Here is a 27758-nt window from a genome sequence, read left to right on the forward strand (position 1 = left end):
ATTACGTAGTGTGAAACAGAGCTGCATACGGACCTCCGTTGTGGGGGGAACTCTTACTATAAAAAGCCCAAGTTCTTTCAAGTAGTAATTTTGTATTTTGTGCAAAATACAAGATCAGCAAAAAAAAAAAGATAAAATGGCTTAAAATTAATAAAAATCGAATACTCGCCTATCCCAGCCACTCCCCATCCAGCGCTGCAACGTCGGTACCTGCAGAAATACCATATGCTGCAATACTTTGGTATTGCAATATACGGTATAAGCATCAATCGATGGCAAATTCTAAAAAAATTTAAAAGTAAATAAACTTTTAACAACTTTTTTTTTTAGAATACTAAAAAAAGTTTCAACTCTTCCCCCTTTTCCTATATTTCTAATTAAAAAAAAACGTATTTAGTCTCGCCGCAGCCGTAAAAGTTCAATCTGTTAGTACTAGAGATGAGCGAACACCAAAATGTTCGGGTGTTCGTTATTCGAAACGAACTTCCCGCGATGTTCGAGGGTTCGTTTCGAACAACGAACCCCATTGAAGTCAATGGGCGACCGGAGCATTTTTGTATTTCGCCGATGCTCGCTAAGGTTTTCATGTGTGAAAATCTGGGCAATTCAAGAAAGTGATGGGAACGACACAGCAACGGATAGGGCAGGCGAGGGGCTACATGTTGGGCTGCATCTCAAGTTCACAGGTCCCACTATTAAGCCACAATACCGGCAAGAGTGGCCCCCCCCCCTCCCAACAACTTTTACTTCTGAAAAGCCCTCATTAGCATGGCATACCTTTGCTAAGCACCACACTACCTCCAACAAAGCACAATCACCGCCTGCATGACACTCCACTGCCACTTCTCCTGGGTTACATGCTGCCCAACCGCACCCCCTCCCCCCCACAGCGCACACCAAAGTGTCCCTGCGCAGCCTTCAGCTGCCCTCATGCCACACCACCCTCATGTCTATTTAGAAGTGCGTCTGCCATGACGAGGGACCGCAGGCACACACTGCAGAGGTTGGCACGGCTAGGCAGCGACCCTCTTTAAAAGTGGCGGAGCGATAGCCCACAATGCTGTACAGAAGCAATGAGAAATAGAATCCTGTGCCACCGCCATCAGGAGCTGCACACCTGGGCATAGCAATGGGGAACCTATGTGCCACACACTATTCATTCTGTCAAGGTGTCTGCATGCCCCAGTCAGACCGGGCTTTTTAATTCATAGACACAGGCAGGTACAACTCCCTATTGTGAAGTCCCTGTCGACCGACAGCATGGGTGGCTCCCTGGAACCCACCGGCGGTACACAAAAATATCCCATTGCATTGCCCAACACAGCTGAGGTAGTAATGTCGTGCTTAATGCAGGTGGGCTTCGGCCCACACTGCATGCCCCAGTCTGACTGGGGTTCTTTAGAAGTGGACACATGTAGTTACAACTCCGTGTGGACCGACAGCATGGGTGGGTGCCAGGAAGCCACCGGCGGTACATAGAAATATCCCATTGCATTGCCCAACACAGCGGATGTAACGTCAGCTGTAATGCAGGTGGGCTAAAAATTAATTTGATTACACTGTAGGCGAGGGCCCACAAAAATTGCTGTATCAACAGTACTAATGTACATCCCAAAAATTGGCCATGGCCAGCCAAGAGGGCAGGTGAAACCCATTAATCGCTTTGGTTAATGTGGCTTAAGTGGTAACTAGGCCTGGAGGCAGCCCAGTGTAACGAAAAATTGGTTCAAGTTAAAGTTCCAACGCTTTTAAGCGCATTGAAACTTATAAAAATTGTTCAGAAAAATTATTTGACTGAGCCTTGTGGCCCTAAGAAAAATTGCCCGTTCAGCGTGATTACGTGAGGTTTCAGGAGGAGGAGCAGGAGGAGGAGGAATATTAGACACAGATTGATGAAGCAGAAATGTCCCCGTTTTGGATGGTGAGAGAGAACGTAGCTTCCATCCGCGGGTGCAGCCTACGTATTGCTTAGGTATCGCTGCTGTCCGCTGGTGGAGAACAGAAGTCTGGGGAAATCCAGCCTTTGTTCATCTTGATGAGTGCTAACTTCCGGGATCCTGTGCGGAAGTGACGTCAGACGCCAGGAGCAGTGGCACGAGACGGAGGCACGAGCGGGGAGCTGAAGGGGACAGCGGAGCAGCTCAGCAGCCGAAGCAGGTGCGGGGGCAGCGGCAGCCGAAGCAGGTGCGGGGGCAGGAGTGACCAGTGTGACCGGAGCGCAGCAGCCGGCGCCAAGAGGCCACCAGGAGTTCAGTGGAGCAGCTGAGACAGGAGGGCAGAGTGAGCGGCCGCCGGGACAGCGGGTGACGTCACCAGGAGGAGCGGCGGAGTGGAGGAGCTGATAAGTATCTACCTCTGTGTGTGTTTGTGAGCTGTGTGTCTTTTGTGTATCTGGTTAGTTGTGTCTTCTGTGTGTGTGTGTGTCTGGGGGTCTAAGTGTTTGTGAGGGGGGAATTAAAAAAAATAAAAATAAAAAAAATAATTTTGGACTGGTTGCGCATAAGTGTCAGCGGGTAAGAGGTTGCGCGAGAGGGGCAGCGGGTGAGGGGTTGCGGCAGCGGGTGAGGGGTTGCGGCAGCGGGTGAGGGGTTTCGGCAGCGGGTGAGGGGTTGCGGCAGCGGGTCAGCGGTTGCGACAGCGGTTGCGACAGCGGCACAGCGGTTGCGACAGCGGCACAGCGGTTGCGACAGCGGCACAGCAGTGGCGTCAGCGGGACAGCGGCTGTGACAGCGGTTTCGGCAGCGGGACAGCGGTTTCGGCAGCGGGTCAGCGGTTGCGGCAGCGGGTCAGCGGTTGCGGCAGCGGGTCAGAGGTTGCGGCAGCGGGACAGCGGTTGCGGCAGCGTGTGAGCGGAGTGTGAGCAAGTCTATCTTCACTACTTCAACAAGTAAATTGTAGATCCCCATTAGGATGAGCTCCATGCCTGGCAATGTCATCCAGTGTGCTACTTGTGCAATGTATGCGGTCCTTGATCAGCCGATCGAGGGTGCATACTGTTGCGCAAGATGCGTGCACGTCGCACATTTAGAAGCCCAAATTCTGGATCTAAATGGGCAACTGGCAACACTGAGAGCCATTGACATCATGGAAAGGAGTTTGGTGCTCACTGAGCAGGCACTCGCTGGGGTAGAGGCGGGGGCGGATGGTGGTACGGAAGAGCAGGGGGAGCAGGCAGTCAGCTGGGTGACAGAAAGAAGGAGGGATAGAGGGAAGAGAACCAGGGAGGCTAGTTCTGAACTGGCACAACCCAACAAATTTGCAAGATTGGCAGATGAGGGGGATGCCATTACAGAGCCAGCACCGCTGCAGCACGACACGCCCTCTGAACGCCAGGGGGATGACTGCTCCAGTGAGACGGGGACGGGGAGCGCAGGGCAGGCTAGACAGGTTCTAGTGGTGGGGGACTCAATTATTAGAGGGACAGAGAGGGCAATCTGCCATAAAGACCGGGATCGTCGAACGGTGTGTTGTCTTCCTGGCGCTCGAGTTCGACACATCGCGGATCGGATTGACAGATTACTGGGAGGGGCTGGTGAGGATCCAGCGGTCATGGTGCACGTTGGCACCAATGAACAAGTTAGAGGTCAATGGAGGGCCCTCAAAAATGATTTCAGGGACTTAGGGTCCAAGCTCAGGGCGAGGACCTCCAGGGTAGTTTTCTCGGAAATACTACCTGTACCTAAAGCCACACTAGAAAGGCAGCAGGACCTTAGGGAGGTAAACAAGTGGCTCCGGAGTTGGTGTAAGAAGGAGGGATTTGGGTTCCTGGAGAACTGGGCTGACTTTGCGGTCGGCTACAGGCTCTACCGTAGGGACGGGCTGCATCTAAATGGGGAGGGTGCAGCTGTGCTGGGGGAAAAGATGGCTAGAAGGCTGGAGGAGTGTTTAAACTAGGGACTGGGGGGGAGGGCAAAATGAGAAATAGTGGGGTAGCCAGTGTAATTAGCGATCTGGGTCCAAGCAAAGGGAATGGGGGATGAGCAGGGGGTGGGGTTAGTACAGTTAGAACTGATAGATCAGCCATAAGTACGAATAGCAACAAAACAAATTTAAAAAACAAAAAAAATGATATAAATTGTATGATCACGAATGCACGAAGTCTGATCGGTAAAGTGGGCGAGCTTGAAGCAAGAATGACTGATGAAAGTTATGACATAGTCGGAATTACTGAAACATGGCTTGATGATAAGTGCGATTGGGCGGTGAATTTGCAGGGGTACAATCTCTTCAGAAGAGACCGAAGGAACCAGAAAGGGGGAGGGGTATGTCTGTACGTCAAATCGAACTTGAAGCCGAGGCTACGGGAGGATATAGAGGTAGGAGACGAACAGGTGGAATCTCTGTGGGTAGAAATACAGGGAGGAAAAAATAACAAAATCCTGATAGGGGTCTTCTATCGACCACCAAAAGCAACAGAGGAAACTGAAGACTTACTACTAAGGCAGATAGAAGAGGTGTCAAAACGAAACAAAGTAATTATCATGGGGGACTTTAATTACCCAGATATAACATGGGAGAACGAAACCTGCAAATCTCACAGGGGTGATAAGTTCTTGAGAGTAATTAAAGACAATTACCTGAACCAACTTGTGCAGGAACCAACAAGAGGGAGGGCTACTCTGGACCTAGTGCTAACTAACAAACCGGACCGTATAAAGGGGGTGCAGGTTGAGGGGCACTTGGGGAACAGCGACCACAATATAATCAACTTCCAGCTGTCAATCAATAGGAAGCCTTATCAGGGAGCGACAAAGAAACTAAACTTTAGTAAAGCAAAATTTGATGAGCTTAGAACTATCGGTAACATTAATTGGGACAACATCCTCAAAAATATCAGTACGGAGGAAAAATGGGAAAAGTTCAAAAGGATCCTAATCGCCTCATGTGAGCAGTCCATTCCCTTTAAAAATAAAAGAAACTCAGCTAAAAGGAAACCAATGTGGCTCGACAAGACGGTACGAGGGGCAATAAACGAAAAGAAGAAAGCGTTCAAACTACTAAAGCAAGAAGGCAGCGAAGAAGCGCTAAAATCATACAGGGAAAAAAACAAAATATGCAAAGATACGATCAAAACTGCCAAGGAGGAAGCAGAAAGACGGATCGCAAAAGAGAGCAGAAACAACCCGAAGCTATTTTTCAACTACATAAACAGCAAAAGGATTTGCAGGGAGAGCGCTGGCCCTTTAAAAAACAATGCAGGAGAAATCATTGATGATGACGAAGGGAAAGCAAATCTACTAAACAGTTTCTTCTCAAGTGTGTTCACCAAAGAAAAGGAAATGCCACACGAGATGCAGGGGAATAAAATGAACCCCTCACAAAATATCTCATACCTAACGCAGGAGGAGGTGCGGAAGCGTCTAAAAAAAACTAAAATTGATAAATCACCGGGCCCAGATGGATTACACCCAAGGATACTAAAGGAACTAAGTGACGAGATAGCTAGACCGCTATACCTAATATTTCTAGACACTATCAAGACCGGAGTAGTACCATTGGACTGGCGCATTGCCAACGTGGTTCCAATTTACAAAAAAGGGAGCAAAAGTGAGCCTGGTAACTACAGGCCAGTAAGTCTCACTTCAGTAATGGGAAAAATTTTCGAGGGGATTCTGAGAGACGCCATCGATGAGTACCTCAAGGAGATTAAGGGAATAACTCCTCACCAGCATGGATTCATGAAGGGTCGCTCATGTCAGACAAATCTGATCAGTTTCTACGATGAAGTAAGCTCTAAGCTGGACCAGGGAGAATCTATTGATCTTGTATATCTGGACTTCTCTAAAGCCTTTGACACCGTGCCACATAATAGGCTAATATACAAAATGAGGCAGCTCGGACTGGGCGAAAACGTGTGTAAGTGGGTAAAAAATTGGCTCAACGATAGAAAGCAGAGGGTGGTAATAAATGGTTCGTACTCTGATTGGACCACAGTCGCTAGCGGGGTGCCACAGGGTTCAGTATTAGGCCCCACTCTGTTCAACATATTTATTAATGACCTGATAGAGGGGCTGCACAGCAAAATATCAATATTTGCAGATGACACAAAATTATACAATATAATTAATGCAACGGAAGACAATGTGCGGCTACAAACGGACCTGGATAAGATGGGGGCTTGGGCAGAAAAATGGCAAATGAAGTTCAATGTAGAAAAATGTAAGACTATGCACATGGGCAGGAGGAACGGATGTCACAAATACTCACTTAATGGGGTACCACTAGGGAAAAGTGATATGGAAAAGGATCTGGGGGTATTAGTGGATAATAGACTAAACTGGAGTAACCAATGCCAGTCAGCCGCTGCAAAGGCAAATAAAGTCTTGGGGTGCATCAAAAGAGGTATAGGGGCGAAGGATGAGAACATTATCCTTCCACTATATAAGGCACTTGTCAGACCTCACATGGAATACTGCGTACAATTCTGGACACCGGTGCTCAGGAAAGATGTCACAGTGCTTGAAGGGGTTCAAAGAAGGGCAACTAAACTAATACATGGAATGACGGGACTGGAATACCCAGAGAGGCTATCAATATTGGGACTATTTACTCTAGAAAAAAGAAGGTTAAGAGGCGACCAAATAACCATGTATAAGTACATGAGGGGACAATACAAGGATCTCTCCCAGGATCTGTTTACACCCAGGACCACGAAGGTAACAAGAGGACATCCGCTACGATTAGAGGAAAGTAGGTTTCATCACCAACACAGAAAGGGGTTCTTTACTGTAAGAGCAGTTAGACTGTGGAACTCTCTACCGGAGAAAGTGGTGATGGCAAAATCCATAGAGGAGTTTAAAAGGGGACTTGATGTCTTTCTGGAGAAGGATATTACAGGATATAAATATTAGGTTAAGTGTCAATCCTGGTATATAGGCAGGTAGGAACTATTAGGGGTTGATCCAGGGAACAGTCTGATTGCCATTAGGGAGTCGGGAAGAAATTTTTCCCCCAAAAGGGCTAATTGGCTTCTGGCCTTGGGTTTTTTTTGCCTTCCTCTGGATCAACACAGTAGGATAGACAGGCTGGACTAGATGGACATTGTCTTCATTCGGCCTTACATACTATGTTACTATGATGAGTGCTAGCCTGTCGGCACTGTCGGTTGACAAGCGGCTACGCTTATCTGTGATGATTCCTCCAGCCGCACTAAACACCCTCTCCGACAAGACGCTAGCCGCAGGACAAGCAAGCACCTCCAGGGCATACAGCGCTAGTTCAGGCCACGTGTCCAGCTTCGACACCCAGTAGTTGTAGGGGGCAGAGGCGTCACCGAGGATGGTCGTGCGATCGGCTACGTACTCCCTCACCATCCTTTTACAGTGCTCCCGCCGACTCAGCCTTGACTGGGGAGCGGTGACACAGTCTTGGTGGGGAGCCATAAAGCTGGCCAGGCCCTTAAAGACTGTTGCACTGCCTGGGATGTACATGCTGCTCGATCTCCGCACCTCCCCTGCTACCTTGCCCTCGGTACTGCGCCTTCTGCCACTAGCGCTGTCGGCTGGGAATTTTACCATCAGCTTGTCCGCAAGGGTCCTGTGGTATAGCAACACTCTCGAACCCCTTTCCTCTTCGGGAATGAGAGTGGGCAGGTTCTCCTTATACCGTGGATCGAGCAGTGTGTACACCCAGTAATCCGTTGTGGCCAGAATGCGTGCAACGCGAGGGTCACGAGAAAGGCATCCTAACATGAAGTCAGCCATGTGTGCCAGGGTACCAGTACGCAACACATGGCGGTCTTCACTAGGAAGATCACTTTCAGGATCCTCCTCCTCCTCCTCCTCCTCCTCAGGCCATACACGCTGAAAGGATGACAGGCAATCAGCCGGTGTACCGTCAGCAGCGGGCCAAGCTGTCTCTTCCCCCTCCTCCTCATCCTCCTCATGCTCCTCCTCCTCCTCCTGTATGCGCTGAGAAATAGACAGGAGGGTGCCCTGACTATCCAGCGGCATACTGTCTTCCCCCGCCCCTGTTTCCGAGCGCAAAGCAGCTGCCTTTATGGTTTGCAGGGAATTTCTCAAGATGCATAGCAGAGGAATGGTGACGCTAATGATTGTAGCATCGCCGCTCACCACCTGGGTAGACTCCTCAAAATTACCAAGGACATGGCAGATGTCTGCCAACCAGGCCCACTCTTCTGAAAGGAATTGAGGAGGCTGACTCCCACTGCGCCGCCCATGTTGGAGTTGGTATTCGACTATAGCTCTACGTTGTTCATAGAGCCTGGCCAACATGTGGAGCGTAGAGTTCCACCGTGTGGGCACGTCGCACAGCAGTCGGTGCACTGGCAGCTTAAAGTGATGTTGCAGGGTGCGCAGGGTGGCAGCGTCCGTGTGGGACTTGCGGAAATGTGCGCAGAGCCGGCGCGCCTTTACGAGCAGGTCTGACAAGCGTGGGTAGCTTTTCAGAAAGCGCTGAACCACCAAATTAAAGATGTGGGCCAGGCATGGCACGTGCGTGAGGCTGCCGAGCTGCAGAGCCGCCACCAGGTTACGGCCGTTGTCACACATGACCATGCCCGGTTGGAGGCTCAGCGGCGCAAGCCAGCGGTCGGTCTGCTGTGTCAGACCCTGCAGCAGTTCGTGGGCCGTGTGCCTCTTATCGCCTAAGCTGAGTAGTTTCAGCACGGCCTGCTGACGCTTGCCCACCGCTGTGCTGCCACACCGCGCGACACCGACTGCTGGCGACATGCTGCTGCTAACACATCTTGATTGCGAGACAGAGGAGGAGGAGGAGGGTGCTTTAGTGGAGGAAGCATACACCTCCGCAGATACCACCACCGAGCTGGGGCCCGCAATTCTGGGGGTGGGTAGGACGTGAGCGGTCCCAGGCTCTGACTCTGTCCCAGCCTCCACTAAATTCACCCAATGTGCCGTCAGGGAGATGTAGTGGCCCTGCCCGCCTGTGCTTGTCCACGTGTCCGTAGTTAAGTGGACCGTGGCAGTAACCGCGTTGGTGAGGGCGCGTACAATGTTGCGGGAGACGTGGTCGTGCAGGGCTGGGACGGCACATCGGGAAAAGTAGTGGCGACTGGGAACTGAGTAGCGCGGGGCCGCCGCCTCCATGATACTTTTGAAGGACTCCGTTTCCACAACCCTATACGGCAGCATCTCAAGGCTGATGAATTTTGCTATGCGGACGGTTAACGTTTGAGCGTGCGGGTACGTGGCGGCGTACTTGCGCTTGCGCTCCAACAGTTGCGCAAGCGACGGCTGGACGGTGCTCTGAACTACACTGCTGGATGGGGCCGAGGACAGCGGAGGTGAGGGTGTGGGTGCAGGCCATGAGGCGGTAGTGCCTGTGTCCTGAGAGGGGGGTTGCATCTCAGTGGCAGGTTGGGGCACAGGGGGAGAGGCAGGGGTGCAAACCGGAGGCGCTGAACGGCCTTCGTCCCACCTTGTGGGGTGCTTGGCCATCATATGTCTGCGCATGGTGGTGGTGGTGAGGCTGTTGGTGTTGGCTCCCCGGCTGAGCTTTGCGCGACAAAGGTTGCACACCACTGTTCGTCGGTCGTCAGGCGTCTCTTTGAAAAACTGCCAGACCTTAGAGCGCCTCGGCCTCTGCAGGGTGGCATGGCGCGAGGGGGCGCTTTGGGAAACAGTTGGTGGATTATTCGGTCTGGCCCTGCCTCTACCCCTGGCCACCGCACTGCCTCTTGCAACCTGCCCTGCTGATGCCCTTGACTCCCCCTCTGAAGACCTGTCCTCCTGAGTAAGCGTTGCACACCAGGTGGGGTCAGTCACCTCATCATCCTGCTGCTCTTCCTCCGAATCCTCTGTGCGCTGCTCCCTCGGACTTACTGCCCTTACTACTACCTCACTGCAAGACAACTGTGTCTGATCGTCATCGTCCTCCTCACCCACAGAAAGTTGCTGAGACAGTTGGCGGAAGTCCCCAGCCTCTTCCCTTGGACCCCGGGAACTTTCGAATGGTTGGGCATCAGTGACGATAAACTCCTCTGGTGGGAGAGGAACCGCTGCTGCCCAATCTAAGCAGGGTCCCGAGAACAGTTCCTGGGAGTGTTCCCGCTCCTGAGCATGTGTCATTGTAGTGGAGTGAGGAGGCTGGGAGGAAGGAGGAGCAGCAGACAGAGGATTCGGATTTGCAGCAGTGGACGGCGCAGAACTGCGTGTTGACGATAGGTTGCTCGAAGCACTTTCTGCCATCCAGGACAGGACCTGCTCACACTGCTCATTTTCTAATAACCGTCTCCCGCGTGGACCCATTAATTGGGCGATGAATGTGGGGACGCCAGAAACGTGCCTCTCTCCTAATCGCGCAGCAGTCGGCTGCGACACACCTGGATCAGGAGCTCGGCCTGTGCCCACACCCTGACTTGGCCCTCCGCGTCCTCGGCCGCGTCCACGTCCTCTAGGCCTACCCCTACCCCTCAGCATGCTGTATTACCAGTGATTTGATTTCACAGGCAGGAAATAAATTGGCGTAAGACTGCAGCCAAATATAATTTTTTCCGTTTTTTGAAAACGAAAGGCCCCACTGCCTCTAGTGAATGAATAATCTAAGTTTAATAACTGTGCTGTGTCCCTGCTAATGTGTCACAGAACGTGAGGGTAGCAGAGTTATTAACTCTGGCAGAGCAGGTATTTTTTTTCCCAATTAAGGAAAGCAAATGGCGAAGCCAGGAGTAAACCGTAGCTGGGTGCGTATGATTTTTACAGGTTGCACATGCAGCCGACACGTGTCCACCGCCCTTAGGACGGACAGAGGCAGGACAAATAGAATTATTTTCCGTTTTTTTGCACCAAAAGGCAGCACTGCGTATATTCTATGAACATGAGAAGTTTAATAACTGTGCTGTTTTCCTGCTAATGTGTCACAGAACGTGAGGGTAGCAGAGTTATTAACTGTGGCAGAGCAGGTGTTTTTTTCCCAATTAAGGAAAGCAAATGGCGAAGCCAGCAGTAAACCGTAGCTGGGTGCGTCTGATTTTTAAACGTTGCACACGCAGCCGACACGTGTCCACCGCCCTTAGGACGGACAGAGGCAGGACAAATAGAATTATTTTCATTTTTTTTCCACCAAAAGGCAGCACTGCGTATATTCAATGAACATGAGAAGTTTAATAACTGTGCTGTGGCCCTGCTAATGTGGCACAGAACGTGAGGGTAGCAGAGTTATTAACTCTGGCAGAGCAGGTATTTTTTTTCCCAATTAAGGAAAGCAAATGGCGAAGCCAGCAGTAAACCGTAGCTGGGTGCGTCTGATTTTTAAACGTTGCACATGCAGCCGACACGTGTCCACCGCCCTTAGGACGGACAGAGGCAGGACAAATAGAATTATTTTCAGTTTTTTTCCACCAAAAGGCAGCACTGCGTATATTCTATGAATAATAACTGTGTTGTGGCCCTGCCTACACAATTCTTTCCCTGCAGTATCAATGGAGGGTGGAATGCTCTGCAGAGGCGATTTTGAGAAGAAAAAAAAAATGCAGCACAGCTAACAGCAGCCTGGACAGTACTGCACACGGATAAATATGGCCCTAGAAAGGACCGTTGAGGTTCTTGAAGGCTACACTCACTCCTAACACTCTCCCTGCCTATGCAGCACTTCTGTCCCTAATGCCGGGTGCAACGCTCTGCAGAGCCGATTTTGAAAAAAAAAATAATTGCCACTGCTAACAGCAGCCAACACACAGGTATTACTGGCCCTATTAAGGACCTTTGGGGGGTCTTGAAGCCTACACTAACTACCAATTCTTTCCCTACAGCAGCTCCGGTACAAACAGCACTGTCCCTCATCGAACTCACACGGCATCTGAGGCGAGCCGCGGGAGGGGCCGACTTTTATATTCGGCGGACACCTGATCTCCCCAGCCACTCACAGCAGGGGGGTGGTATAGGGCTTGAACGTCACAGGGGGAAGTTGTAATGCCTTCCCTGTCTTTCAATTGGCCAGAAAAGCGCGCTAACGTCTCAGGGAAGGAAGTGAAAGTAACCCGAACACCGCATGGTGTTCGTTACGAATAACGAACATCCCGAACACCCTAATATCCGCACGGATATCAAGTTCGGACGAACACGTTCGCTCATCTCTAGTTAGTACATTATTTATTCTGCGTTCTTAGGAAAAAAAGAATACACAGCACCAGAATTGCACTTTTTTGGTCTTTCAGAAAAAGAATTAATAAAAATAATTAAAAAGTCGTATGTATTCCAAAATGGCACCAATAGAAACCACAGGTCGTCCTGCCGAAAACGAGCCCTTACACAGCTGCATTGACAGAACCATGAAAAGCCATGGCAGTCAGAAGATAGTCGCAGAAAATCATTTTCTTTCAAGATATATATTTTTATGTCGTACAGCAAATAAAAACTAATAAATGTTGTATTGTTGTAGTCATAGTGACCCAAAGAAAAGAGTGAAGTCATTTCTGGAGCATGGTGTACGCTGCCGCCCCCAAAGATGGCGCACGTCTCTTTACGGTTGGGGCGGGTCTGATAACTTGCAGAACTAACATTCAGCTGTATCCTGAATGGACCGGTGACAGGCGCCCATCTCAGCTGTCTCATGGGAGAGATTACACACTTAAAGGGCTTGACTGAGATCCGCTGCTTTCCATAAACGCCGCATTACACTCATTGTAGAAGAAAAATCCCTCCCCTAGAAGGAGATATCGGAATCTAATGAATCTGTCTCTGTGATTGTAATGTTGTTATATATGTGATCACAATATCAGAGCAAAAGGAGAGTTTATTGTGGAAAACTGACCCTTTGTATGGAGGCTCTAGTACCCTGTTGTACCACCTCTAGCGTGGATACAAGATGTGATACGGGTGGGCATGGAGGCTCTAGTACCCTGTTGTACCACCTCTAGCTTGGATACAAGATGTGATACGGGTGGGCATGGAGGCTCTAGTGCCCTGTTGTACCACCTCTAGCGTGGATACAAGATGTGATACGGGTGGGCATGGAGGCTCTAGTACCCTGTTGTACCACCTCTAGCTTGGATACAAGATGTGATACGGGTGGGCATGGAGGCTCTAGTGCCCTGTTGTACCACCTCTAGCGTGGATACAAGATGTGATACGGGTGGGCATGGAGGCTCTAGTACCCTGTTGTACCACCTCTAGCTTGGATACAAGATGTGATACGGGCAGGCATGGAGGCTCTAGTACCCTGTTGTACTGCCTCTAGCTTGGATACAAGATGTGATAAAGGCAGCATGGAGGCTCTAGTACCCTGTTGTACCGCCTCTAGCTTGGATACAAGATGTGATACAGGCGGCATGGAGGCTCTAGTACCCTGTTGTACCACCTCTAGCTTGGTTACAAGGTGTGATACAGGCGGGCATGGAGGCTCTAGTACCCTGTTGTACCACCTCTAGCTTGGATACAAGATGTGATGGAAGCATACAGGTTCTGTATAGTATTCTGTGGCATATCACTACTCATTTTATGTAACTGAGCCTGTAGATCTGGTGACCCGGCAGGCCACGGAAGTGTGGCAATGTTATGGTGTCATTCCTGTGACACCCTGGTGTGCGGCTGAGGTTTATCCTGCTGAAGATGCCTCTTGGAAGCCCTGTTATGAGAGACAACACACGTGGCTGCAGGATGTCCTGAACATATCGCTGAGCTGTCATTGTCCCTGGTACCGCTACTAGGGGTGACCGACTGTTGCATGTAATGGCCAACAGACCAACACACCAGCAGTGGGGGCGATGTGCCGCTTCACAGCAAAGGCAGGATTGAGATACTCCTAGGTCTCCAGAATCAAGCACAGCAGTCAATGCCCAAACTAAACCTGGATTAGTCGCAGAACACAACCCAGTTCCACTCCGTAATAATCCAGTTTCGTTATTCATGACACCCCTGCAAATGGAGCCGACAGTGGGTGTCAAAGGCAGTACAAGTAATGGGCGCCGTGAGACCAAATGTCCCTCAGCCGAGCACCTGAAAAGGGTTCCGACAGACACAGGGGTGTAACGATGGTGCCACCTGTCTTTGGATGGCAGTCAATGAAACAGTTGGAGCTGCTTGTACTTGTTGGACGATCCTCTCTACAGGTTGTCTGCCAAGAGCGTCCTGAGCCCACTTGCCCGCTATGCGTGCCTTCACCCCAACACCTCCTAACAGCCTAGTCAGAACGGCCCAGGTTTTTCTTGCGATAGACAATAGAAGTTTCTAATGTTAGAATTGCATCGCATCCCACGGAAATCGCAAGTTCATGCATTGCAATGCGATAAAAGGGGGGCTCCATAGGGAAACATGGGAGTTAAAAAAGGGAAAACGCAGAAAGATAAGATATTCTGCGTTTTTTTTTTTAAAAATTTAAAATCTTTTTATATTATAGTGAAATCCTTGCAAAAGGCAATGAAACCATTGAAAATCAAAAAAACGCACGATTTTCTCGCACATGTGAAGGCACCCTCCGTTTTATCAAATGGCTGCAGCAGTATAACCCCGTAACATGTTTGAGTCAACTCCTTGTCTGATAATTGGCGCATATCTTGCCCAATATCACCTGGAAAGTGACTAATCCAGCATGGATGATGCACGTTGCACCTCTCGATCTGCTCAGAGCTCCCATATGTGTGAGCTGTGTGGGTGCAGTTTCCGTTCTCTCCAGTCGTACCCTGCGGTTGTTCAGTATACTTCAATCTAAAAATAAAAATTCCCTCACGTACCGACGACGGGTCTATGATGGAAAGCATGTCTAAAAGCCTTCATACTGTGCATTCTGTAGTTGTGGAAATCTAACTCCTCTATGTAGAAGGCTTTATCTGAAGGTCAATTCACAAAGTTATTTTGAGAACTTTCTAACTTTCTGATCTAGTCTGCATGTTTTCCGAAAGTTTCTAGAAAAAGGCCATACTTACTAATACAAGGGCAGGCACAGACACCGATTCCATGCAGCATGCAGAAAATGCTATATAGGGAGGTGCAAGCCACACCTACCCTGCACCTTACCTGCACATAGATGAGGCTTGTATAGGGTGCCAGTCGCGCAGTTACATGTAGTGCACCATGCAAGCTTACAGAATATTAGCTACACCCATGCTATTAAATCAGACGGTCTGTCCCATACCTCTAAGTCCACCATAGTAACTACTGACATCCCGGGCCCCCTCAGGATCTCGGGGCCAGACTGCTTGCAGAATTAATAATTAATGCATATTGTAATGTATGATTGTATGTAAAGTAGAGCGAACGTACTCTGATGAGCTTGATGCTCATTCGAGCATTAGCGTACTCCATGGTGCTCGCAACGTGAGCGAGCCTCACGCCGTGTTCGACCCCGCCCCAGTTTTTTGCCCCTCCCTGCTGTCACGTGTCAGTTTTGGCCCTTCCCTGCTGCAACGCAGCGAATGTCAACGGCAAATTTTTGGGCTGGCAGGCAGGGGGAGAGGGGGAGAGAGGGAGAGAGAAGGGGGGACAGAGAGGGGGAGGGGGAGAGGGAGAGGGAGAGGGAGAGGGAGAGAATGAACACACGAGATCCTTAAAAAAAAAAAAGAAGAAAAAAAAAAAGCTCGGCACCCGGCGTCCCACATACAAAAATGCTCGAGTCTCCCATTGTAGTCAATGGGGTTCGTTACTCGAGTAGAGCTCTCGAATTTTACGAAAAGCTCGACTCGAATAACGCGGACCCGGGCATTTGGGTGCTCGATCATCTCTAATTGTATGCATATGCCACGGTGACGGTTTCTCTGTTTGCAGCCATGTTTTTTTTAATGTGGTTTTTAATTGTAGTTGAAGTCCACCAAAAAAAAAAAAAAAAAGCCATGTGTGGAGGCAGCCTGATAGCGCCCGCCACGATGCTGCCTCCATTAACCGCTATATCACGGCTTTCATTGGTCTGCATGTTCTCTGATGCGCTAAACCGCAACATAAAAATGTATAGGCGGGTTTATAGCTGCAGAACTGATGCCAGGTTCCATTTACATCTTAGTTTTGAAAACTGGCACAGAGAAAAAGTGAGAGAAGCAGCAGTGCTTCAGTAATACTACATGCCCCAGAGCTGTAAAACTGCAGGCATGAGTGCAGCCCAACTCTAAATATGGCCGTACATAATAGATTAAGGTCGAATGAACCCAGCAATTTTAGCTGAGCCTGCCAATAGTGTAATATATATGGTAGCTGTGGCCTATTCCCCTCTCTCCAGTGAAATACATAAGTCTATGGGGGAATTAGGTCAACCTGGCACTCTTTTCAGCTTTAACCCTTTCCAATCTACTGTCTGACGTATTCCTACATTCTGAATGAAGCCTGTGCAGCTCTGATGTCGGAAGATGTCCAACAGGGTATTCTCACTATATATCGCCGGTTGCATTGTTGTCTGGGCCTCTCCGGCATGTCACATACTGCAGTACTGGCTCTAGCCAGCAGATGGCGCTATTGTATAATGGCAGAAAGAGAAAGCCCCCTAGGAAACCCTGAATCCAGAATTTGATTTCAAAGGGTTAAAGCAGTTGTCTCATTACAGATAGCCCCTTTAAGTACAAGAAATCGTTTGATTCTGTCCGAATATTTAGCCGGGCATTCAGTGTAAGGCCTTAGTCAGACGGGCGTTTTTAGCCGCGATTTGCGCATGCGCATGTGTCCGGCGATTTTATAAAACCATTGCTTTGCAATGGTATCGGACACATGAGCGCTTTTTATGCGCTCGTCCGATTATATTATAGAACAAAAAATCGCAGATCGCACCTATCTGCGATCTGCGATTCCTGTTCTCTTCTGTATATGCGCTCAATGGGGCCGGCGGCAGCAGCGCCGACCCCATTGAGAACATATAGTAGACAAATCATTCTTCTCTGCCACAGCTGTAACAGCTGTGGCAGAGAAGAACGATGTTTGCCCATTGAATTTAATGGAGCGGCAATACAGCCGCTCCATTGAAAGCAATGGGCTGCCGGCGTGTGCGGGATGAATTGTCGGGAAGGGCTTAAATATATAAGTCCTTCCCTGCAATTCATCCTAAAATGTGTTAAAATAAAAAAAAATTGTATACTCACCTTTCCGCTGCAGCCGGAGTCCAGCCGCGGCCGCTGTCAGTTCTCCTGAACTGCTTCTCGGCACTATTCAGCCGGCGGGGCTTTAAAATCCCCGCCTGCTGAATGATCTGCCTCTGATTGGTCACAGCCCTGACCAATCAGAGGTCGGTTTCACTCACACACCCATTCATGAATTCATGAATGGGTGAGTGACTGCTGCCTCTCAGCACTGAGCCAATCAGGGGCAGGTCTGACTCACATCCATTCATGAATTCATGAATGGGTGTGAGTGAGGCATGCCTCTGATTGGCTCAGCGCTGAGCCAATCAGGGGGCAGGTCTGACTCACACCCACTGCAGGACGGCCGCGCGGAGCTCCGGCTGCCGGAAGAAGGTGAGTATACAATTTTTTTTTATTTTAACACATTTTAGGATGAATTGCAGGGAAGGGCTTATATATTTAAGCCCTTACCGACAATTCATCCCGGGCTCGCCCGCAGCGCATTGCTTTAAATGGAGGCGGCTCTATTGCCGTCTCCATTGAATGCAATGCGCTGGACAGCTCCGGCCCGTTTCTAATGAAACGCGGCTAGGAGCAGATTTTCGGGCGATTTGCGGGCACCGGTCACGCGATTTGCGGATGCGCATCCGTCATGCGATCCGCAAATCGCGCGAAAAATCGCCCGTCTGACTAAGGCCTCACACGGTAACCATTTATATTACATCCATTTCATGCATAGAACAAGAACTGCTGCTTATTTGCAACTTTCTGTTCTGAATCATAGAGAGAGGGTCCTGAGAGAGGTATTTACCTCAGTAATGCCCATGTACCGTAATGCCCATATACCTTTAATAGCCATTTGCTCATAAACTATACACCTGTGGTATAAGTGCAGTATGATATATAATGTTTATTTGTGCATATATGTATGTGTGAACACACCTGAAATAAAACTGGTCTCATTTTCTCGAATTCATAAAACCTCTGAATTCATAATTATGTGAAAATCTTGAATTGACAAATTCTGTGCTTGGCAATATAAACTGGGATTGCACCATATATGAAGAATTGCAGTTTCCCCTTGAGGTTGGGTTTTCTAGTGAGAGAAACCACAATATCTCTACGATGGCTGCCTTATGTTCACAGGACAGGTGTTTCTCAGAAAATAGGAGTGCTGGAAAGTGTGATGATGCAGATAACGAAGCAGAGAGACTTGCACTTCTGTAATAATCTACCCTTTCAGATGTGAATGACACACCTCTGGGTTTTCCTGTATAGCTAGCAAGCCTCAAACTGCTTAACTTGGGTACAATTTTAGTTTTTCATTGTCAACCAGGCATAATAAAATTAGCCCCTTCACAGCCCTAGACCCCCAATGATCATTAAATTAACACCCTCACTGTCCTAGACCACCAGGTATACTGATATTAATCCCTGTACTGCCATAAACCACCACGTAAGTCCCACATAAACCTTTTCACAGCTCTAGACCACCAGGGAACCTAATGTTAACCATTGTTTTGTGGCAAGCATTGGGGCGCTGTATGTTAATACTTGATGCAATTGTGTATTGCTTGGCTTAGAGGGAACAGCACCCAGGTGCGTAACAGCTCTGCTCACTAGCTACAAAGGATTAAAGAAATATTCTGGGACTTTTTTTTTCTTTTGCTATTAATGACCATTAGGTCAGCCATAGATGATTGCTGGTGACTTGTCACTTGGGTCACTGCCGATCAACTGATTCCTGGGGCTCATGTCACTATGGTTGGCGCTGGAAGCAGAAAGTGCTGACCATAGCGCAGCAGTGGGGTAACTATTGCAAGCGCAGCTCCGATTGAATTCAGTGGGAGCTGTGCTGCAGTACCAACCTGGGCCACCGCGCTATGGTCAGCACTTTGTCCTTTCTGTACTGATCACAGTGACAACAGCCACAGGAATCAGCTGATGGGCAGGGCTCCAAGTGACAGGTATGTGCCAATCGTCTATTGATGATCTGTTGGTCATAAATAGAAAAAGGAAAAGTCCTGGAATACACCTTTAAAAGGAACATTGGAAATAATGTAATGCATTCACAAAGTTATCATATACACAAGTTATTATGTGTATCTAAATTGCCATTGTTTTGTTGCAGGCACAGGTCTAGTATAGTTTTTTAGCACACTGTTGCACATGTAGTAGCATTCTTAATCATAGCATTCTTAATATTAATCATTACTTTCAATTACCAGAAATTGCCCATTTAGGCCAGGGCTACATGGAGACTTTTTGTAGTGGTTGATTTTTAACTATTGAGCTACAACTGCAGTTCAAAGCAAGAAATTGAGATGTAATCTTTTAAACTGTGCTTGCCACGCAATAGGTAAGATCAGTCAGTAGTGCTACAAAATATCTCCTTGTGGTCCTAGCCTAGAAATAATCGGCAGCACTACTGATACGTACGGATAGAACGAATCTTTAGTTGCATCATGTCTTCTACCCATCGCTGGTCTGTAGGGTCCACACCATATATAAACACCTGGAAGAGTAGATAGGGGGTGGGTAGACAAATCAGTGGTGACTCATAATTTTGGGGTCCCATATATATTCTGTGTGTATACAGTGATGTGTGGATTGTATTGCTCAGTAGATCCCGTCTCATGTTTTAGGCTCAGTGCCAGGACATACGGAAGAGGAAGCAGTTGGAGCTACAGATCCTTTCGGAGCCCATTCAGTGTTGGGAAGGAGAAGACATTAAGACATTAGGAAGTGCCGTGTATATGTCTCAGGTCATGGTACAATGTGGAGCGAGTGAGGTACGTAGCAGAAATAGTAATACCTGTCGCTAGACCATGCAGATTCTACGCCGTCACCCATGGGCCACATCCATTGTCACAAAGCTGTGGTCAAACAATTTCAGGGCGTGACTCCGACTCCGTCTTTTTTTAATTTAATTAAAAATGACTTTATCTCCCCATCTATAGCATTTCTAGCGGGCTTGCCCTGTGATATAGATCTCAATGGGGACAGGGCAAATGCAAATGGGTTCCAAAATGGGCGTATCTTCCGGATAGGTCATAAGTAGTTGATGGACAACAGTCCGCCGGACGAAGGAGGAAGTTGACTCGGAGCACCCACTTCCTCCCATGTTCCTTTATGACAACCTTCGGCCTGCTGTACTGGACAGCAAGCCGGACAATCAGCTGATCAACGGGGGTCCCAAGTGGCAGGCCGCCCTCCATCAGTTAATGATGACCTATCCAGGAAATAGGTCATTGGTTGAAACCAGCCTAGACAACCCCTTTAAGAAGTTCTTGGGGTGAGCTTAATACAGTGTGGCCAAGGAAAAGTAGCCCGGCACCACACACTTATGAAAGCGGTCTTAAAGGAAATCTGTCTTTGTTACCCACAGCAGCCAATCACAGTGCAGCTTTTATTTTCCCTCAGCAGTATAAGGGCTCACTCACATGGGCGTATTGCCATCATGTATTACATGGCGCTAAAAGCCTTTTGCTTTCTATTGGGCCGCTCACACCTCGGCAGCATGTCCTATTCTAGTGCATATTGCATGTCATTACAGGCTAATGGGGTTTGACATACATGCAGAAAATATGCCTGTTACATGTGTATTTTCTGTGTAATGCATATCATGCACATAATACGCAGTGACAATACACCCGTGTGAGCCCTAAGAATGAAAGCTGAGCTGTGATTGGTTGCTATGGCAGATTTTCTTAGCCTTCGTAAGTGTGTGGTGCTGGGATACTTTTCCGTGGCCCGCCCTGTATAAGTATTCAGATGTTGTTTGTGTCAGCAAACGACCTTCATCAATTCTCCTTTCGTGCTGATTGCCATTTTGCAATGCAGTAGTAACAAGGCAAAAAATACTGGGAATAGGGCGGAGCCCGGTGATGTGATAGATAGGATAGCGCCCTACGCCTAGTATTTTTTTTCATGCTACTACTTATTATTGACGCACCCATCCCCGTAGGTGCCAAACATAGACGTGCCAAACAATTGGAATTTATCTTCTTCCGCCCTCAAGGGGTGTTGAGTAGAGATGAGCGAGTATACTCGCTAAGGCACAATACTCGAGCGAGTAGTGCCTTAGCGAGTATCTCCCCGCTCGTCTCTAAAGATTCGGGGGGAGAGCGGGGAGGAACAGAGGGGAGATCTCTCTCTCCCCCCCGCTCACCACCGCAACTCACCTGTCACCCGCGCCGGCCCCCGAATCTTTAGAGACGAGCGGGGAGATACTCGGCTAAGGCACTACTCGCTCCAGTAATGTGCCTTAGTGAGTATACTCGCTCATCTCTAGTGTTGAGCCCATTACTTTCTGACATTACCTATTTTTAACATAGTTATACAAGAAGGCTGATTGATGAATCTCTCCCAGTATGCTTTGCTGGAGTTTGTACTTTGGCGCTGTGCTGGGCGCGCTCCTGATCACTTGTCTGTTTCTTTGACACTGATTGTATGTTGTTGTTTTTTTTTTTTATAATCAAGGAAAAAGAAGAGCGGTATTTTATGTTGTTTCCAAACGCACTTGTAATGCTGTCTGCCAGCCCACGGATGAGCGGATTCATTTATCAGGTATTGTAGAAAATGTTTTTCTCTTTTTTTTTTAGTTTTAGTTTTTCTTTTTATTCACCTTTTATATAATTCTATTTTTATAGATCGCACAGATACAGGAACAAAGGTTAAATTAAAGGGGCAGTAACTTATCAGACAACGTCTGCTTATCTTATAGCTTGTGTCTGTCTTATCAATCTTGTAGTATACTTTCAGTAAAAAAGTTTTCATTTAACCACTGTAAGTAGAGGCTGAAGTGGTGGCCACTGGGGGTGTCCGTACCAGCCCCTCTGCAATCCACTGTTGGTTGTTAGGTACTGAGCTTCTGTAATAACAGTGATGCCAGCACCAGGGGGAGGGGCTATCTTCACAGGCTGCTCACAGGCTGACTCATCTGCAAACACAGTGTCTGCAGTCTTCATGTTCTCTGCCTCTCCTGCTGTTACAGATTCAGTATAACTTGTGTTGTATACAGTTATACTGAGCTGAACAGTCCAGTGGGCGGTCCCATCAACTATTGACAGCTGCCCGTGTATGAACAGTTATACACAGCTGTCAATCACTGTACACTATATACAACGTGCTCAGCTCCTCCTGCTCTACAACATGATGCGAGCAGTTTGGACAGTGTGTTCAAGCTACAGTTTCCCTTCAAGCACCCAGCAAATGTCTCGTGTAAAAGGGCCCTAAGTCTCAGTAGGACAATTAGGGCCCTGTTTTCCTTTGCTCTCGCTTCTCCTAAACATTCTGATTAATTAATTTATGACCACAACAAAATTCATCTTTGTTGTAGTCTTAAATAAGCTGATAAAAAGTGCAAGAGGGAAAAACAAGGCGGAAAACTAAGCCATCAGTCCAGCCTCACTGACGGATCTCCTATGGAGACTGCAGTGTCTATATATGGTGATATGTAGAAGCTGCAGAAGATAAATAATGCAACATTTTTAATTAGCCCCTATTGTGAAAATGATTGTCAGCCCAAAATCCATGCAAGTGTAGAAAATGTTTGTGCCCCCCCCTCTCCCCAGAGCTTCAGAAAACAATGCACTGAAAATAGTCTGTTTTCTGATTGCAATCTCCATGATGTCTAAAGACCAATGCAGATGAAAGAGACCCGTATAAGGAGCAGTTATTGATCCACAAACCCAAAGGCCCATTGACTTGTGTATAGGCATTAAAATAAAAAGAGAAATGTCATGCAACAATGTCCCTTCTTACGACTAAGTTAGAGATACTGGTTACAGTGGCTAGTATGTATATCTTCTACTGCCATTTCTTGCACATATCTATATATATAAAGACGAAAGCCCTCACTGACTCACTCACTAACTGACTCGCCACTTACTCTCCAACTTCCCGATGTCGTAGAAACATGAAATTTGGCACAAGCATAGATTATGTCCATAATAGGAAAAGTAAATGGGTCTCAACTCGAATATTCAATTCTAGCGCAAAAGAACTAGCATCCAAATTTTACGTACATAATCTAATTCTCTCTAACTTCCTGATGTTGTAGAAACATGAAACTTGGCACGAGCATTGATTGTCATAAATAGGAAAAGTTAATGGGTCCCAACTCGATTATTCAATTCTAGTGCAAAAGAATTAGCGTCCAAATTTTACGTACGCAATCTAATTCTGTCACTTGAAATTTGGCACGAGCATTGATTATGTCATAAATAGGAAAAGCTAATGGGTCCCAACTCGATTATTCAATTCTAAGCGCAAAAGAATTAGCGAAGCCGGGTATATCAGCTAGTATATATATTTTAGGCTCCACAGACCTAAATCAGCCTCACTTATGCCCCTTTTACATGAGTCGATTTGCGTACGAACAAGCGCACAAGCAAGTGTTTCCCCCACTAACTCGTGCAGAACGTTTAGATTGACAGATCATTGTTGTAAATCGTTCTCTTCTCGTTTAGTGCTTCACAAGATAACGACGATTTGTATGTTGGCTGAAACTGAACGACAAACAAAAACTGAACAAAAAGTGCACGATGGGTCACGTTTAGATGTAACGATTAACACACTCTCTTTTGTGAGCAGATTTAGACTGACAGTCATTACGTGTAAATGGGCCTCTATTGTTGTGCTATAGAGGGCATCACTTTGTCTCCATGATTAATCCCTGGAGTTAATCGTATTTAGGATAATGTCTCTAAAAGCTGGCAAACATCATTATTGCAATTGTTTAAAACAGTTATGTGCCTCTCGTTACATCCTTTTTTTTTTTTTAAAGGGAAAGCTACCACTAACGGGTATGTCAGTGATTAAGCTGGAGGAGACGGATACAAGCAGTAATGCTTTTGAGATTTCAGGTGCGTTATCATTCCTTTCTGCAGTATCGTTATATTTTATCCTCTATTAGACACATACTATAATATCAGATTACACAGATATTCGGTGCAGTATAGATTACATAACTGACCTTACTTGCATGTTTTTATACAATATATCGCCTATCCTTTCAGGTCATATGATAGAACGCATCGTAGTCTACTGCAATAATAGTCAGGACTGCCAGGAATGGCTGGAACATCTGTGCAGGCTAACCAAGTCTCCTGGCTCTCACATCTCTTTATGTAAGACACCATCTTGGCCGGGGCACTCAGTAAGTGATAGATTCATCTTAGTGGTAAGTTGTTTGTCAGAAAAAGGGAAAAAGTTAACTTTTTTTTCTGTTTTTATAGTTTGAATCTCTCCTTTGAATTGATTGCGTGTAGTTGCCATGATGGCAATAAGGTTGACTGAGATACATTAGCATAGGATATAATATATATACAGTATATCTACGCCTAATGTGGGGCGGTTTATCAAAGATCAATGGGCAACAAAAACAGATTTTCTTTTATAGTGAACACAGGGACTAGAGATGAGCGAGTATACTCGCTAAGGCACATTACTCGAGCGAGTAGTGCCTTAGCCGAGTATCTCCCCGCTCGTCTCTAAAGATTCGGGCCCCCCCCCCCCCCCCCCCCCCCCGCTCCCTGCCGCAACTCACCTGTCACCCGCACCGGCCCCGAATCTTTAGAGAGGAGCGGGGAGATACTCGGCTAAGGCACTACTCGCTCGAGTAATGTGCCTTAGTGAGTATACTCGCTCTTCTCTAACAGAGACCAAAATAAAAGTGATTGTGCTTCCTGAATGGCTGTAAGGAGTGGATATCCAAAACAGGATAACGTGACCAGACTTTATTACATCAGACAGGAAGGCATTTCGGAGGAGATCCTGCTTTTTTAAGTCTCAGGCATATATGATACACCAAACCAGAGCAACACTTATATACATACAAATGGCCTCCATCCACTAATCAGCGGTATATGAATGAATGATATGAATGAATTGTTGTATATTAACTTACTATTACAGTATTCAAAGCAACATAAAGATCCTTCGGCAGGATATATTGACTTGGCTCCCATTACAGAAGAAGATCGTTATTCGTCTACACCATCCTGTAGCAAAACGCATGTCTTGGAAGTGGGGCATGCACCAAAATGACGTGGGTTGTCCAAGCAATGGGACGCAGAAGACCCCGCAACCAAAGGATCCTAATGGTAGCCACCTTGTTAGTTATGCTGATGCAGCATTTGCAGTGAGGGGTATTGCATCTAGAACTACCTTTTTAGCGTGTCCCAGTGACCCTCCATCCTGCATACTATGGACTGAAGACATAAGTTGCTAGAAGCTGTAACCTTCTTAATCGATTTGGCTCTCCTAAAGACCATTCTGGGGCGACTGGGAATTTTTCCTGTTAGATAAGGATCATTACTTAAAATGGACCAATGTTTTTCTAAAATATTTTGTATAGCCTTACAGGAGTCTGTGTAGGCGGTAAGAAAATTCAAGTGCCAGTTAGATCCTTTTGCATCCCTCTGGATCTTTTTGCTTTTTGAACAATGAGATTGTGTTAATGCCTTTGCGCTGTTAAAAGCAGAAGCTATAAGTTGCTTGGGATAAGATTTTTCAACAACCTCTTTCTTCAAAATGTCACTTTGCTGTATAAAATCCATATCTCTAGTACAATTGTGCCTAATGTGCTTAAATTGTGCGAGGGGGAAGGGTCATTTTCCATTTTTTTAAAATGACAACTCTTAAAACGTAAAAAGCTATTGCAGTCCACGGGCTTGAAAAATGTCATGCTCAAAGGATTTACATATAAAGTTGCAAAAGTAGGGGCAAACTGCGTACCCATAGCGGTACCCTAATGTGCAAATAAATAGGTCGAGAAGAGGATAAAGTATTCCCGCACTCCAGGGGTAAAGTATAAGACAATTAATCTGTATAGAAGGATGTCAAATAATTATTCTTCTAATTGTGCAAATAAACAGAATCACAAAAAAAAATGACACTTCAAAATAAAGTTTAAATTTGTAATAGAATCATTGATGGAAATAAATCTTCTTTGATTTATGGGCATATGCAAATCTGAGTTCAGGAACTTGGTTACCAAAGTCATCCCTTTTTCTTTTAGAAAAGTGTCATTACTTAAAATGGACGAATGTTTCTTTAACCCGTTTAGGACCAGCCCTAGTAAATTTACGGCGGCTGGTCCTGGGCTTAGAGCACCGCCGACAGTAAAATTACAGCGGTGCTGTAAGTCTCCTGCCTCTGCAATCAGTCAGAGCCAGGAACGGGTTATCAGCTGTTAGTGACAGCTGATAACCCGGAGCAGAAGGCAGGAGGGGTTTTTAACCCTTCCTGCCTTCTGCTTCTCTGATATAAAGTGCTCAATGAGCACTGTATGGGGAAAGGGAAAGTAACATTTATTTTCACTACGGGAGCCCCGGGGGGTCATGTGACGACCTCCTGGGATTCTCTGCTACTTCAGAGCTGGAGGGTCAGACTAGACCCTGGCAGATCTGCAGGTGACTAATGTCACTAGAGGGGTTGCTTTCCCCTGTAAATAGGGCTCCTATGGACGCCCCAGCTACAGTGGGAAAGTGTCAAATAAAGGACACTATCTGTGTCCCCCAGAGGTCTTACATGATGTCATGGGGGACACAGATAGATAGTAAAAAACACAATTACATAAATAAGTAAAACAAAATAACAGAATAAAACAACAATACATACATAAGAAAGAGAATAACACAAAGCAGACGCCAACAAAAACCGTCGCCGTATGCGCCCTGTAAACCAAAACCATACATACTATATATCAAAACGTCTGAAACAAATAGAGGAACCCGTTCCCATACTTTATTTTAGTGTAAATATAAAAATAATTTTTAAAAAATTATAAATGTTAAAAAAACGATTTTTTTTTTAGCTTTTAACCCCCAATAAAACTAAAAAACGGGAAAAAAAAAGTCAGTGAAAAAGATATAAAAAAATAGTCCTATATGTCACAGAAAAAAAAACGCAGCAAAAATAATAGAGCAGTAAAACCGCCACATGGGTAAAATCCCTAAAAAGTGTCTGGTCCTTAAGGTACAAAACAGCTTGGTCCTTAAGGGGTTAAAATATTTTGCATAGCCTTATAGGAGTCCGTGTAGGTGGTCCTTTTTCATCTCTCTGGATCTTTTTGCTCTCGAAAGATTCACATTGTCAATTGTCATTTAGGATGTCAAAAAAGGAAGCCAGAAGAGCGTGTAGGGGAAGCAGGGGAGGAACACGTAGAAGAGCCTCCAAACCCCAAAAGGAAGCGGCAGGAAGTGTAAAGAGGTTTAATCTTTCAGATCATATTTTATCAGTAGCTGAGATTAAACTTTTAAGTCAAGGCTTATGCTTTGTCTGTCACCGAAGGGAACCACTGATTTATTAAAACATAACTTTTATTCAAGATAAATAATAAAAATGCGTGAAAAATCTTATATATTCCGTGCCTCTTGTGGGTTGCACCAGATTATGTTAATGTTTCCCCTAATTTCTTTTTATCTGTCCCGCTACTGATTATGTTTTTATGTTCATTTCCTTAAAGGGGTTGTCCCGTGAAACAAAGTGGGGGTATACACTTCTGTATGGCCATATTAATGCACTTTGTAATGTACATCGTGCATTAATTATGAGCCATACAGAAGTTATTCACTTACCTGTTCCGTTGCTAGCGTCCCCGTCGCCATGGTGCCGTCTAATCTTCAGCGTCTAATCGCCCGATTAGACGCGCTTGCGCAGTCCGGTCTTCTCCCTTCTGAATGGGGCCGCTCGTGCCAGAGAGCGGCTCCTCGTAGCTCCGCCCCGTCACATGTGCCGATTCCAGCCAATCAGGAGGCTGGAATCGGCAATGGACCGCACAGAAGACCTGCGGTCCTCC

General features: G+C 46.9%; 1 protein-coding gene across 4 annotated transcripts in view; it reads left to right on the top strand.

Annotated features, from left to right (window-relative positions):
• ARHGEF6 (Rac/Cdc42 guanine nucleotide exchange factor 6) overlaps positions 1–27758 on the top strand; it is a 118031-nt gene that overhangs the window by 54392 nt on the left and 35881 nt on the right. For all 4 annotated transcript variants that reach the window (XM_066581815.1, XM_066581816.1, XM_066581818.1 and 1 more), the window contains exons 12-15: positions 19597–19743; positions 21434–21520; positions 23742–23820; positions 23974–24113. In XM_066581815.1, coding sequence (XP_066437912.1) covers positions 19597–19743; positions 21434–21520; positions 23742–23820; positions 23974–24113 — 453 coding nt within the window. The remainder of the gene's footprint in view (positions 1–19596; positions 19744–21433; positions 21521–23741; positions 23821–23973; positions 24114–27758) is intronic.

The sequence above is a fragment of the Eleutherodactylus coqui genome, chromosome 10 (genome assembly GCF_035609145.1).
Source record: "Eleutherodactylus coqui strain aEleCoq1 chromosome 10, aEleCoq1.hap1, whole genome shotgun sequence".
In the NCBI taxonomy this organism is placed as follows: domain Eukaryota; kingdom Metazoa; phylum Chordata; class Amphibia; order Anura; family Eleutherodactylidae; genus Eleutherodactylus; species Eleutherodactylus coqui.